At 39.6% G+C, this 16,089-nt stretch overlaps 1 protein-coding gene across 1 annotated transcript in view; it reads right to left on the bottom strand.

Annotated features, from left to right (window-relative positions):
- MACC1 (metastasis associated in colon cancer 1) overlaps window positions 1-16,089 on the bottom strand; it is a gene marked incomplete at its 3' end in the record, with an annotated part of 41,463 nt that overhangs the window by 2,839 nt on the left and 22,535 nt on the right. Inside the window, exons 2-3 of the mRNA XM_009701306.1 lie at window positions 5,246-5,360; window positions 963-3,001 (exon numbers count right to left, since the gene is read on the bottom strand). Of these exons, the coding sequence (XP_009699608.1) occupies window positions 963-3,001; window positions 5,246-5,360 (2,154 nt within the window). The remainder of the gene's footprint in view (window positions 1-962; window positions 3,002-5,245; window positions 5,361-16,089) is intronic.

Raw genomic sequence — 16,089 nt, 5'->3', positions numbered from 1 at the left:
TGCTGAAATTGCTGTCAGCACTTCAAAGGGGATAGACAAGTTATGAGAAATAAACCCTGTTCAAGTTTAGCATTCAGGATAGTCAAAATGCTTTAGAGGAAAGGCTACAATGTGAATTTTAAACACCCATTTTTATAATACTTTATTTTCATATCAGAAATTTAATTCTTTTCTGTCCCTAAATAGGCTAGTAGACTTTTCAGTCAGAGCCAAGGACAGCATTGAATAATCATTCATTCCAAATTAATTTGCGCACAGATCTGTAAGTAAATTAAGATGGTTAATGATGCAACCTATTACCTGGAAGCATTTAGAATAAAAACACTTTTGGTTCACATGTAACAGTATTGAATCACATAGAAGTTGTCTAGTGGCTTACAAATGAGGCCTATGAAAATATGAACTGAAATACTGGCAATATTGTCCTTAGGTCGCTACAGCATTGCCCATGAAGTTGTCATGTGCAGATAGAAAATCTTGTCTTCAACATGCAAGTCAGGATTTCCTTGCTTTAAACATATTAAGCTAACTTAGACACGCACCTTAGGGTACACAAATATATATAAATAATGGAGTTTCCACACTATAAGGTTACTAAATACTTCAAAATGGGAATGTGATAAGCTCAGGGAAGCAATTTACCGTCATGACTTCCATGACAAAAGACAAAACTATTTCAATTATGGCCATTTAAAAACAAAAAAGTCAACTCAGTCATCCTACTAAACGAGCAAGGCTCCTGAAACATTTACAGAACACTGTTTAGTTCATCAAAGTATTACTCTTCATGAGAGCCTGGATGTATTTTCCATCTCTAAGTGCCTACTACTTTTAGTAATATGTTCAGGTTTGTAAAGATTCCCACAACAGTGCAGGACCATGTTTTCTTGTTCACACATTACTATTGAGTAGTTTCTTGGCAATGCATTCCCAATAACAAGGTTAGTTCGCACAATACTTACAATAATGAGCTCATAAAGAAATAGTCTTTTTTTTTTGTTAGCATGGCAGTCTTCCTTCATCCTCTTCACAACGTGTGCAACTCTCTCTGATTCTTTATCAGCATGTTCCTCATTAAAGTCATCCAAAGACATATGTGAATATCCTAGCACCTCAGCCAAAGCTCTCCAGTCATAAACACTCTCTGATACTGTAGACAGAACTACTGAGTAGATGTAAGTCAGTTTTTTGAATGGCAATGCAATTTGTTCGACAAGATTCTTGGTTGTTAGCTCACTGTCAGCAGTGTCCATAGCTTGTTCTTTGGAAATCACTTTTATGTTTTTGCAATGTACAAGACCAATCTTTCTTCTGAGAACTCCTACGTACCACTCTTTTATTTTAGTTTGTCCAATGGCTTTTACTTTATCTTCACCAAGAAGTGCTATTGTGTCCCCTTTAAAATATTCTAGCAAATAGTCAATCTTATTTTGACGTAACACAGTTTTCAAAGCCACTCCGTAAGTTTTGACACTCAAATTTTTATCTTGAAACTTTGGATATTTAACTGTTGGTATTAAAAACAAAGGCGCAGACTTGATTTCTTTGCGGTTTTGTAAGCGCTTTGGCCTATTGATAATTCCACTTACTTTTGGAGCTGGATCAGGAGTTGTAACATGGAACTGCATTACTTGGCTACTTTTTAAGACTTTAATCTTAACAAGGAAAACAAAGAAATGCATCTCCCTACATCCAAGCATGGAAAACAGGAATTGTTGGCGGACCATTTCACCAGTTTTGAGCTCCTCCTCTTTAATATTTCTGCTTTGGTCTTCCATCTTCACTTCAAAATCTGGATCACAGGATACCAAAGAAATGTTTAGATCTTGTGGCTTTTCAAGCAGAAATGTATGTTTTCCCCATAGCTGAAAAACAACGGGGGGCATATTTTTCCCCCTTTTTTTTATATCACAAATTGTGAGTTTTCCTGGAATGTAGTTATGACCAAAGACTGTAAAAACTGCTGTAAAAGATGGATGAATATGTTTGGGACCATAAATTCCAACTGAAACTGTTCTATGAACATAGTCCCAGACATTAGTTGCTGGAGGCTGGATTTTGTTTGCTTGTATGGCAATCACTGCATACATTACATGACTTAGGTCTGTTAGCTTCACTTGTATGGTATCTTGATAAGTGTAGCAATTCTCTAGCTTCTTAAAAGGTCCTTCTTTATTGAGACTAAAAAAACACACCATATCACTCATAACTTGGCTGAGTGGATCATTCTTCACCTTAGCTGCAACTTTCACCTCTAGGAAAATGGCTTCCCTCGTGTTGAGGTTGCTCAGTGTAAGTTCTATCAGAGGACTTACAGTGCTAGACAGGTCATTGTTAAACAACGATGGAGGGTTAAGGATAGCCTTTAAACCAACTTCTTGGAATTCCCCAGGTAATACATGACCCACAGGGACATGAATGTTGATATCTGAGTCAGGTAGCTGTACTGAACCCCCTTCGTGATTCAGTTTACAAACTACATGAATGTCTGTAGCTTGCGTTTGCGCCCATCCAGGACTATGGCTCATGGCTTCTAAATCTAGGCAAGACCGGGTGAGTTGTCGGTGACTCAACCAAGCCATCTTGTAGGCTTCACGGTCATTTTGAAGCCATGTCATGTCTGAAGCTATAGTTTTTTGAGGTGTTGTCTTGCGAGGATTGAATCTTTGGTTATCAACAATATCCAGGAAGTCAGAGACACTCTTGGATCGCCCAGATCTTCTTGCTGAAGTCTTTCTTAGAAGACAATCAATATCTAGCTCATCACCTGAGGAAGCCAAAGAATCCCTGTTGCTAGAAATTTTAGAGAACAAACAGGGTTTTTCTTTTAAGACAGAAAGGTATTTATTATTTTCATTTCTATTTGAAGCAGCTATGTCATGTACAAAAGGGTTGGAGGCTGACAGTTCATTCCAGAAAGGATTAGTCTTGGAAACAGCATGGGCATGATTGAACACATCAGACCAGTCAATATCCAAGTCCAATTTACTGTCATTGACATCTGTTTAAAAGAAAAAACAGAAGTATTTCCTAAAGCACAGAGACTTGAGACATTCCATTCACTTCCAACTGATAGTCTGTTAAGCTAACAGGTGACTAAATTTATCCTCCTAAAATACATGTAGATAATTTATGTATTTCTCCTTCAGGATTTTAAAGAGTATCAATATTGATTTCTAAGTAGCATTAAGAATATTTGCTAACCGAAAGAATGTTAACAAATTAGTGCTGAAGGATGTAAAGCATCTTCTGCAAGGTGCTGATCGTTATCAATTCTTAGAACTATTAATTGGCATCAAGTATGCTAAGGTCCCATAAGGTTTACACCCTTATATTCCAGTGATCTTTGGCCTCTTACATGCCATTAATTTCTTGCCTTTATGTCTAACTCTCTGCGAAGATTAAACTACTGTTTCATTTTTCAAACACTGTAGACAGCACAGATAAATATATTATTCAGGATTCCTTTTCATGCTTGTGCACATGCATTTAATTGATAACAGCACTCTTACAATTTATCTCAGTGAATGTGGAATTTATTATACTAGCTTTCCATTAAAAAATTCATTGATATAATTTATGAGGTCTTGTACAATTTGAAATTTGGAGAGAAATGTTTTTGTGGCTACTAATGTTTCTGATATTGCACTTAAATAGACAAATAGGGTGTATAAGTGATATTTAAATATGCTTTCTAATAAAAAAACCTCATGACTAGTGTCTGTTTTGAAGACAAGAAGTCCTTATATCTTCTGTTAACAACTGTTCACAGAAGCTGTTTTAGAGGTTGATTAAGACTCACACCTCTTGCAACAAATAGAGTATCTGCACCTTTTTATGCTAAGGGTTACTATTAGTTCAGTTTGCCATTGTTTTTCTATATACAGACGTTATACCACCCCTTCTTTGTACATCCTTGTAAAGAATTTTAATTTTAGAAGGAAAATTCAGCATTACTATTCTTTAAGCATATCTGTTATCCTTCATTATTACACTTTCCATAGTACCTTCCATCTCCAAGGTTACTAATTATTGCTTAATTGCAAGAATGATGGTGCATTCAGCCACAAAAAAAAAAAAAAACAGAATTTGAAATATTAGTACTTTTCTTTTCTTTTTGTTTGTCATGAATTATGACAAAAAGCCAAAACCATAAAATTTTTTCACAGTTCCAGAAAAACCTCGATTTGGAAGAACCAAAATTTGCCTGCTTCCCAGCTGCCCATCTGCAAGGCTCTAATACTGTCTTGACAAGGGCCTTCCATGTGAGCTGCTGGGGGGAGTGAGCCCAGGGGCAGCCTCCTCCTCCTTGGGCACCCAGCCTTGGCCAGGGCCACCAGCTGGGGCTGGGCTGGTCAAGCACTAGCTGAAAAGTCCTTTTGTTTCTGCCTGCAGGCCAAAAGCTTTCCTTGTGCTGTGGCGCTATTACAGTCAGATCATTATTATCTATTAAAAAATAAATTAATTAATCCCAAAAGACATGTTAAGGTTTTTGTTTGGGTTTTTTCCCATCCCAAAGGGCATAATTCTACAGGAAAAATCTGAGCAGAAAACTCTGGCAGAGCCTGAGTCATTAGGCTGGATGCTTTCTCATTTCAAGGTAACAGCACAGATTACTGGGGTGCAGGAGGTTAGCGAGGAAATAATTCCTGCTCCGCAACTCACACAGCAAGTTCCAGGCTTGCCGTCACTCATATCTGCTACTGGACAAAAAGCTAAGAGAATGCACACGTTGTGGAGGTGAATATTTTCTTAACTTTTGGGTTAAAATAGCTATGCAATTAAATCAATTTTGCTGAGACTCCAGTTTTTAAACCGGGATAACTCCAGAATTACCTTGCCTTCCTGGTTCTTAAAACCCTAAATTAATGTAGTTTGGCTAAAAACTCCCTATTCTCTTCCCTATCTCGACCCCCAGTAAACATACCCTAAATAGCATTTATTCATGTAAGGTTAATGATTCCAGCTCTTCCTCCAACCTGCCTGACCCACGTTTGCTATGGCAGGGGACAGAGGAATTCTCTTATATGCTAGCAAGTTTCTCCTAGGGGACCTTGTGACAGCCCCTTTTGCTCTGACTGCAGGGACATCTACGATGGCCTGAGTAGTGCAAAACACAAGCAATTAGAAAAAAGTGTACCAGAGTTGATAGAGTAGCTATAGCTCTTGACACTATTGAGAGTTTTACAGAAATAAAGACTTTAGGTGGGGAGCGCTAGTACAGAAAATAGCAGAAAAGACATACTGTAGCTGGCTGAAGGTGTCTGGTCATCCACATCAATCAAAGTCCCCTCTGATCTGCTCCGTGGAATCTCTCCGCTGGTTAAGGAATCTGTTCCACTACTGGAAGTGTTTTCCTCCTAGAAAACAGTTAAACATATAAAACATTAGCAAGTATGCAACTTGGAAAAAAGGGAAACTGTTGAAGAATAATTGAGCTTTCGTCCTGTGATGTGACAAAACTGAAAAAAAAAGTGAAGTTATGGTTTATGAGTATATTGATGGAGTCTTCCCAAGAGCATCACAACCCTGAGTGAGTTTTACTATCTAATTTGCAGCAAAAACACCAGATGCTACAGCTGCAGTACAATATGGTACCCCAGTCTATAGTGAAGTCAAATAACTCACATAATTGAACTTCTTGTAATTGGAACTGAGCCAATTGTACAATAACTTCCATTCAGCAGGTCTTGAATAAAAACTTTTTTTTAAAAAAAATAAACATGCTAATTCCTGTTTTCAGATAAGTTCGAGTAGAATCATTAAAGGGAAGAGCTAGCTCTGTTCCTTCCTTTGCCAAGCATTTAAAAAAGATGAAGAGAATGGCTCAGAAGACACAAAAACCACCTCAAAACCCACCTCCTGCAGTGGTTTCAGTTGCACCAGCTATGAAGGATCCACTGGTCAAGAAGCCAGAAGTTAAGTTAAAACCTGAGACCCCACCAACTTTTCTAGCATTCGAGAGAACAGAAGTCAAGGTAATGTAGTTTAAATTTTCCAGATGAAAAGTTTACATTTCACTGCATATATGATAATTTTTTCAATTAGACAAATCTTTTCCCACAAGAACCATGGATGAAAATAGCCTGCTATACTACATGTACTGAGTAGTACCATAGCACAGTGGTTTTGCGTTAACACTAAAAGAGTGGGGAAAAAACCTCAATTCAACTAAAGTCCCCAAAGCATCCAGCTCTTGACTGTGTTTTTATGTTACAAGGGAGAGAACAGAATTTACAGGGGGTTTTTTTAAATGATATTTTATACAAGTAGAAATCCTCATAAATGTGCACTCACAGCCCAGAAAGCCAGTTGCATCCTGGGCTGCATCCCAAGCAGTGTGACCAGCAGGTCGAGGGAGGGGATTCTGCCCCTCTACTCCGCTCTGGTCAGACCCCCCTGCAGTACTGCCTTCAGCTCTGGGGTCCTCAGCACAAGAAGGACAGGGACCTGTTGGAGTGAGTCCAGAGGAGGCCACGAAGATGATCAGAGGGCTGGAGCACCTCTCCTGTGAGGGCAGGCTGAGAGAGTTGGGGTTGTTCAGCCTGGAGAAGAGAAGGCTCCAGGGAGACCTTAGAGCAACCTTCCAGTACCTAAAGGGGCCTATAGGACAGCTGGGGAGGGACTTTTTACAAGGGCATGTAGTGACAGGACAAGGGGCAATGGCTTTAAACTGGAAGAGGGAAGATTTAGATTAGATATTAGGAAGAAATTCTTCACTGTGAGGGTGGTGAGGCACTGGAACAGGTTGCCCAGAGAAGTTGTGGATGCCCCATCCCTGGAAGTGTTCAAGGCCAGGTTGGATGGGGCTTTGAGCAACCTGGTCTGGTGGAAGGTGTCCCTGCCCATGGCAGGGGGTTGGATCTAGATGGTCTTTAAGGTCCCTTCCAACCAAACCATTCTATGATTCTGTTTCTAACCCTTTCTGCTTCATGATTCTTCCTATGCTGTTCCCTGAGAGAACATCAGGTCAGATTTTCCTTTTAGTTTGTACAAGAATGACTTAAAATACCCTTCCTTAGGGCCCACGCCAGCACAGCAACAGCCTAAGAGAGGACATTCAGGTATCTGTTCTTCCTAGTTCTGGCTACAAGAAGTTCTGTTTGGTTTTGATGCAGTTTTCACGTGGACTGGGCCACACAAGGTCTGTAAACCAGATGCTGTGGTTGAAAGAGAGTCAGCAGCAAATGTATCACAAGGGCAGATCAGGAGGGGGATCCCTCTGAGGCAGGCAACAGGAGGATGAACCTCTCAAGGTACCATTGCCTAATGCTATTTTCAGCTGCCCAGAAAGAGGAGTTGCAGGTCTTCAGAGGACCGTTGGGTATCCTACATGCTGAAGGTACTGTGTCCCAGAAACAGAAGCTGGAAGAAATAAAATATTCTAGATTTTTGTGCAGGAGAGCTCATTAAATTATTGCTATAAACCAAGAGAGATGATCTAGTAACTTTCCCAGAATCTTCTCACTGCTCCTATACGTAGCAGGGTATAAATGCTGATGGGCAATATATACATTAAGACATATGGTTAAAAAGAAAAGAAAACAAACAAACAAAAAGAACCAAGGGAAAAAAAAAAAAAAAAAAGGTAAAAAATCCAGAAGTTTTTTGGGGTCCATCTACAGGATACAATAGTCAGCTTTGTTCAGGAGTCTGAAATACTGCAGCCTGCTACTTCTGCAGCGGCAACTGCAGCCTAAGCAGATCTCTTTTTTTAATGTTTAAAATGGAAAAAAAAACCAAAACATGCATTGACCTTGGTTTTACTGTGGCTGTAAGAAAAAGGAATTTTCAGTTACTGTTCCAGTGGGTGTTATGGGAAAACGGAAGTATACCTTGTATCAAAGTATTACCGAATAGAAACTGGAAGTGAGCTGTCTGTTTCTATTGCACAATGCAATGGTTTAAGACATCTTTTTTTTTTTCCACTGTAAATGTAAATGGGTACTTTCTGTTCTTCCCACAAGAGCTACATTCAGCTAATGGCAATCTGTTCAGCTGCTGATTTGCACTCTGGCAGGACGCAAGGCGGAGGTCAGGCTTGGCCTGACAGTCACCCAGCCGCGCTGCTGTCACCAGGCCGTACGGACTTTCAGGTTCCTCTGTTACCAGAAACCTCAGGTGCTGGCCTTAGAAGTTCTGATTTCAGATGGTAGTGAAAGCTGGCCTCCAAGAGCAATCCTTTTTGGCTTCTGCTATTAATGCCCCACCAGAATCAAACTGGAAATTAAAATACATCTTTAATCCCAGCACTGTAGTTCCAAGATCTGACATCCCACACCTGTACAAAAATATCAGTGTTCCTGTCATTTCTAATAAGAGACAGTATCTTTGATAACGTGTAGTGATTCTTTTAAGGGAAACAAGTCTTGCTTTCCTGCTGTATCTCCAAATGTTGAAAAACTGAACGCACTGTATAAACATGCAAAATTTTTACCTCAGGCTTCTACTTCAGGGATTGGGGAGGATTAATCACCAGTGTAAGGCATCCATAGTCTAAAATGCCGATAAATATACAAAAAGAAACTAATTTTTACAATACCACTGTATTTGTTGGCAGCACTAATCTCTGATGACTTATTGATCAATTGACATATTAATCGAAGAACGGTTCTTTAAATAGTTAAAAAAACCACAATTATTTCAGTAGCTGTATGAAGTGGGAAGCAGTAAATAAGGATCAGGAAAGAGCACAAGAGTGCAAATAGATGCCCAGGGGCTAAAATAGGAAACCCTGGGGGAAGGGAGAGGGAGAAAGAGAAAGAAAAACAATCTCTTTACACAGTGGGAGTATATTGACAGAGACATGACAACAAGATTGCATACAGAAGTTTTGTAAACCCTAAGAATTTCTGTAAATAGAATAAGCCATTTCCTAAAAGTTCCCTCTGGGAACTCCTTAAAACCTTCACCACTAGCCTGGCACAAAGACAGAAAAGGCAGATACTGAAAAGGAAAACCACTTTCAAAAATAATTCATGTCCGCTCCCCGCCTCCGAAAGCATTCCTTGGTATGAGGGAATGATGAGGGACCCCTTGTGATTTAGGCATGTCTTCAGGCCAGCCAAGAAGAGGACAAGAGAAGGGGGGAGATATAAACGTTCCTAGGCAAAAGATGACCACATTTGGTCAGCATGTCAAGGGATGTGGGAAACGCTGGGGTCAAGCTGTACACACGCCATCGGGTACCGGGCAGTGTGCCTCCTGAACAGTTACATGATCTGACACCAGGTTTGGGTCCTGTCTCTCCTGTGTTCCAGCCTTAGTGCTGGGAATGCATAAAACCCCAGTGCCTTTGTATGAGACTAGGAAAATAAGAAAACCCAATGCACTCCCTTTTCCATGGGTACATTCTGTGATAAAATAGCATTCCAAATGAAACTTTTGATAGGACAACCCTATTAATTAGAAACTTCCCTGGACAAATCCAGAAGAACGGTCATCCACAAGAGAAGAGAGATCAATGCATATGGGATATAATGTCATGCTGATAAGTGGCAAAAGGGAAAGGTGTGAAACCCTTTTGCTGCAAAAAGAGGGAATTATGTATAGAAAGAATCAGAAGCTAAGCTTTTCATTTGGTGTAGCTGCTGAGTAAGAAAGATGTAAACTGACAAGTGCTTAATGGTGCAAAGAATTATTTGACTGATGGTATGTCAGCTCACAGTGTGAACTGAGCAGGGAATGAAGAAGTGAAGAGGTTGGGAAGAGATTAGCTGTGGAGGTGACCAGTGAGTGAACCTGAGTGACTGCTGAGAGATGTGGCATTTTTCTGTATGAGGGCAGAAAACAGTTTGCCAGATGCACTCTACTGTTCAAGCCTGGAGTGTATTGCTTGACCCATAAGGGCAGGGGACTCAGGACCCAGAGTGCCACTGGCAGGCACCTGGCAGTACTGTTACAGAGGAAGAAGAATGCATTAGAGGAAGAAGAAAGTCTCAGGTAGAACATTCAGTTTCACAGAAGTCAGGAGACAGATTTGCTGCAAATGGCATTTTGGCTGCATGTGATGCCTCCAGGAATCTCTTCCAGGTCTCTTAAAATTCAAGTGCACTTTTTTTTTCTTTCCAGTCTCTCTACCAAAGAAAACATGTCCTGCTGTGCTTAAAATAGTGGTAAGGAAGAAAAAAAAAAACCAAAAGCAAACACTTCCCCACTCCCTTTGCCCTCAAAAATGAGGGAGAACACATTCCTTTGTGTTTTTAAAGTATCAACATCCCAGAGCAAAATACTAGCAATTTGCTTTTCATTCAACCTTAACCCTTCTTCAAAAACAGGTTGTGTTAAGAGCAGAGCTCTCCTGTGGCAGTGTCTCCCCACAGACTCCTACATGCACCTTACACAGATAGTGCTACTCAGCCATACCATTATTCACAATAATTAGTGGCCGTTGTATCCAAAGGATGAAGTTTATGCACTTGCAGAGACAGAACAAGCAACAGAAGCAGGTGATGGAGATGTGCCTCGTTCCTCAGGCTCGCTTTTAGCTGTCATGGGGAAAAAATTACTTGCTAGTTATGTAGGTTGGATTGTTAGACTTACTTTACAAGTTTATTTCTGAAAAGGGGGTAAAGTATATTCACCAGAATGTTAAATACAGTGTTCCTGATCTGCAAAATACTGAGTATACTGAATTATCTAAATTCAATTATATAGACAAAAGAAAAAGAATTCTAAAGAGAAAGCAATATGCAGAAGAGAGAGAGTTTCAGAAGGCGCTACACATCAGCCTCAAATGTAAAACACTGCCTGTTCTCAGCAGATTAACATGTTTCTAGCTAAATATTGCTTACAATAATAGGTGATATTCTGACAGTCCCTCAGTACTTGTGGCCTGGAACAGCTTTATGCAGCTCAGAGTTTGGTGAGAGGCAGTTGGACCTAAGTTTACCAATCTTTGATTACAGGGCTGAACTATGGTACTGTAGCTAATGGTAGTACAGGATAGCAAATAAAAAAACCTTCAGGTGATGTGATAAAGCTTTTGACTTATTCTCTTAGCCTGGTGCATGTAAGGCAGTCAAGGAAATGCAGCTGTATCTCATTTTGAATGGAGATGGAAATGGCTTTTAATGTTCAGCCTCGAAAGATCTCAACCCTTACCTTACTAATACTTGGCAGCAAACTTAACACCTTAGTATGATCCTATTACTTGTCACCTTGCCCATAATGATAGAAAAGAATCTTCAATTAATAAATCTACTAGTTTACTCTGTTGTTAAATAGCTGCCAAGTTTGGTACTTGCGTTTTCAGTGTTCTGACAGTTTATCACCTTGTGGGAACTGCAAAGCCATTCACACTCCTTCCTGAACCCAGGGTTTAAGCTTTCTGCAAACCCAGTGTACAGTACTGCTTGTAACTGATGTAATCGCTGCTCGTAGTACTTCATCTGAGCTAGCGTTGAAGGGTAGAGCTAGTAGTCTCAGCACAACAAAGCCAGGACTTGCAGTGGGTCATCCTCTCAGTAGATTTCCACAAGTTCACAAGTGGGTTTTTACAGCCTCTGCTCAGCTCTACATGACCCAGAACTGACTGCTTTACAGCCCGATTAGGGAACACAATGCAAGCAAAAATAACTATACCATAGACACTCCCTCTACAAGGCAAGTATCCTTCCTTCCATTCCACACATCTACACTTCTAAAATTGCTTGTTGTAAGCATAAGGGCTAGAGCATTTATTTTCAATTATAAACTTTACGTTTGGGAATATTGCTTTCCAGAAGCCTCAAGAAAGTGTAGTTAAGTTTTGATGTTGCCTTTCGGGTTTCAGCTACCACTCTGAAATACTCCATGGTTTTTCTTTGGCCTCAGGAAAAAAGAAGCGTGTTGCCTTCTATTTACACTACTAAGTAACTTTTTAAAGAACAGGAAACGGAAAGTAAAGATGTCAGTAACAAATGAATTAAAGGATCCAACTTTGCACTAGTAAATTGTAGTATTTCTTCTTTTTGCTGAACAGAAAAAACTTTGCAAGTTTATTAGCTTAATTCTTCTATGAACTCATTTCCTTACCACCTCTCAAAAGTTTCTAAAAACAATAATAGTTAAAAATCACACTGAATTCTCACTTATTGTATGTAACCATACATACGCTGGAAGCACAGCTAGTTTCTTTGCTTTTGGAGGTCCTATGAAAACACTTCTGGTTCCTTCACAGAGATTACAGTACTACAAGTTACTACTGACTGTGATGCCGATAGTTATTCCTTCAAAAGAGATGTTGAAAGCACTCCATAAGGAACACTTTTGATTTAGAAGATTCAATAAAAAGTAAAAGTTTCCATTCCTAGGTGCCACAAGTGTTTCAATGCCATCATAATACATGCAACATTGCAGAGCAAGGCAAAGCCTGTATGTAACATGTTCTGCATATAAACTATAGCCTTGCTGCCCATTCTTAGGTACTTTTAATATTTGCTAGGATGAAACAAAAACCTCAACTGTCAACATTTTTTAACAACCTAGAGGAGTGGGAGCTACTGGAAATCTCAAAATCCCTGCTAGCTACTTAGATCCTTGTGAACTATAGCTGTGACCATGGGTTTAGAAGTAGAGGATACCTCCAAAGCACTCAACATATTGTTTTGTTACCCTGATTTTTTCTTCTCTTTCTACTAAATTAGACTTTTTCTTCACATCCAGGCTGCATGCAGGAATTACACTGGGTCTTTAACTGAGCAGCTTGCCTGTCAGTAGCAATTCGAGATAAAGCCTTAGGTACCTGCACACTAGCTTGGCTTAGAGATCATTCCCAAATCTCCATAGTATTTATTATGCTTCTCCCCAGGAAAGGCTCATGTCTCTGCCTATTAGTGCCAAAAGTCAGCTTTGCAGAGAGAGAGATATAAACTGTGGTCTTTGAGGGTAGGAAGCAGGGGTGGGGAGGACAGAAGTAGCAGTAGTGAATGATTTACAATCTCAGAGCTAATTTCACAGATAATAAAGAAAATTTCTTTTTTTAAAAAACAGAAAAGCCTTTGTATGCCTCAGAGTCACAGAGGCAAGATCCAAAAAAAAAAAAAAAACAAAAAACCACACCAAAAAAACTTCCTCTGTCTCAAAGACTTGATTTTGGCAGCACCTTACTGTTTAACACTCTTCCAGTTATACATAGAAAATAGCACATCTACTATCCAGAAAGCAAGTAAAGGATACACTTTCCAGAAAGTCAAACCCAGGTCAAGTAGTGAAGTAGTTCTTCATTGGGAACTGACAGTCAGGCACTTATGATTACTTGTAGAAATAATTACTCTTAAATTTAAGGGCCGAGCACAGGCAGGGGAAAAATCCCTCTTGCCTTTCAACATTTAAATGGCTCACGTGGTCCAGCGATGTGATAACAGAAACCCTACAAAAAGCTGTGCTCTCTTCACAGCATCAGGGCAAAGCAGAACACACCAAGGAACCCACCTGCAGAGAAGGGCTAGTGTTTTACTTGCTCACAGCTCTTAAAGTTCTTAAAATTATAAATGTACTTAACATTAATAAATTTTAAGCACCTGTATGATCCGGGCATGTTGCAAACATGTAGGATTTTTTTTTGCTATTCCATGCTAAAAACAATATAACAAAGCAACATGGCTGACACTATGCCAGGAGCCGGTCTTGAACATCCAACTGTAGAACTAAATTGCCTGCCAATATGCTGCCTGGACACTGTCACTTTATTTTGGACAGATGTAGATTGAAGATGTATGGGCAAAACACACAGCGTGAACCTCGAAGTAAATTGAACCTGATATCCAGACACAGACAAGGTGCCTTCACTCTTCTGATGTTCTGTTTTCACCAAACTGAGGTGAGTGCCTGGAGAAGGATACTGGGGGACACTGCAGGGTGCTGTGCTTTTGATGAGATAGGGGACCAGAAATGTCTCTTTTCAAGAGCATGACAGACTTCTGCTCCAGGGGAAAAGAAAAATACATCAGAAAGCCTGCACTGCCAGGTGAACCTTTTTATATGGAACCACTTTGGTTTGGTGTTGGTTAAAGGGAAATGGAACAAAGCAAAACAAAGCACAAAACACACACACACAAAAAATAAGTTAACGTGACAATACACACAGAGAGTTTGCTTTGCAATATTTAAACTATGTCAGGCAAGCTTTCAAAATGTATAAACTAGCCAAAAAAAATTCCCAGTTTTGTAGGGCATGAGTGCAGGGCAGGAGGAGGGGACAGGACAGAACTCAAGTCAGTCACTTGTCCCATCTCTCCTGGGGAATATAAAGGGAGATCAATACTGAGGGGGCAGAAACAGTGGAAGATGGGTGACACATGACCAGCTCAACATGGAAAAAAATTAATAAAACAGACAGCCACCTGTACTCGGAAAATAATTCCCTTAAATATGGTAGAAGAAAGTAAATCCATTTGGCAAGGATTCCTCTGCTTGTCATTAGAGGTTAGTCTAGAGAGTCAATAACTGTAAGCATAATCATTCTTCAGTGAATCCACAAATTACATTTTGCTGTACTTGACTGACCACATAACAGACACAGGGAATACCTAACAGCACAAACAGTATGTTTGATAGATTGTGATAATATTTACAAGGAAAGACTGATATCTATTTTTGTGTATTGATCTGTTTTGACTGAAGAACTTGTTTAATAGTCCTTGGCACTTCAGGAATATAGCGAAGAGAGCATCAGAGAGGGAGTCTTAATCACAGGGACACTTTCCAAGGTATACTGCAGAAATTGCACTTTTTCTTTGTTGTTTTTTATGGCAATTATAGTTCCTAAAGTTTGGCGAGAACTCTTCTCCAGCAACGAGACGTCATCGCATTTAAAACATTCGTGCCTGTGTTGTTAATAATAGTCTAAGCTGTCCATTAACTTACACCTGCCAGTATTTTAAAGTTATTTTTTGACACTGTAATTTTGAAGGGAAAAAGGGAGGAGAATTCATAAAAATGTATTTTGTTCTCTAAAAGTCAAACCCAGTACTTCTCATTATATTGCAGACTCTCCCTTTACATAGCAATTACATATGCTCCTGACAAGCAAAAAACCCTCTTACTTCTATCAAATGGGATTAATGTTTAAATGGATAGTTTCTCTCCTGATGAAGGGCATTTGAATCTCTGATTTGTACCCTTAACTACTTATTAATAGTATTGTTAACAGAATGCTTTTACTGAAATAATACAACTGCCAGATTGTCTCTAAAATGGTAATGATCCAGCAACAAAAATGAAGTCAGAGGAAGATAAACTGCCATGCAATATCAGATCCCATTTAATAATCCATCTCTGATCACAGAAGACTACATATTTCACAGGAAGAAATAAGAAGTCCTACATATGAAAATGAGGAAGAGCTGCTTCCAGTATTGCTGGTAGTTTTATAACCAAAATAGGAGCGATTCTATCTCAAAAATAAATAAATAAATAAATAAATCAGTCTACAGTATCACTGTGGATCTTCTTCTAAAGGAATGGTCAAGTTCAAGAAGATTTGAGGCCACAAGTTTCCAACAAATTGCATGCTCTTATGTGTCTAAATTTAATTCTTAAATCTAGCTGCCTTACAGGCTCATTGATTGAACTGTCTGTTCCTACCTGTTGAGAAGACAGCATCTATACGTTTGTTCCTTACTATTTGGTATGGTAGGCAGAATAACATGTCCAATCTTATCCATTTTGATGCAGCAGTGACAAAGTCACTCTTCAAAGATTTTCTCATCTTTTCTTTTTCAGAAGTGAAAGTAAGAATTGTGAGAGAGAGTTGTTCCAGGTCTCCTCTTCCTGCAGTCCCTATATTCTGTAGCCATCTTCATTCTCTCCATTGCATCACGGTGTCCAACTGTCTTCCCAGCAGCAGTTCTCCCTCTGGTGATGCATACCATTAGCCTGGATGCAATACCTCAGTGGAATGCTAGTTTTCCCATCCAGGAAAACCACACTATTATATTATGATGGATAGTATTACCTACTGGAAGCATTTTAAGGATGTGTATTCTCTTGTCCTGCCTCCCCGGAGGTCTTGGAGGCAGAAACCATTCTTGAGGTTCTCACCAGCCAGTTGGCTGACCTCCAAAATCGATCAATGAACTGCCCACACAACAAATCAGAGAAGTCCTC

The sequence above is a fragment of the Cariama cristata genome, unplaced genomic scaffold, assembly GCF_000690535.1.
Source record: "Cariama cristata isolate BGI_N322 unplaced genomic scaffold, ASM69053v1 scaffold20575, whole genome shotgun sequence".
NCBI classification, from domain to species: Eukaryota; Metazoa; Chordata; class Aves; order Cariamiformes; family Cariamidae; genus Cariama; species Cariama cristata.
Note: the sequence above shows the minus strand (reverse complement) of the source record. Positions and strands in the feature narration are given on the sequence as shown.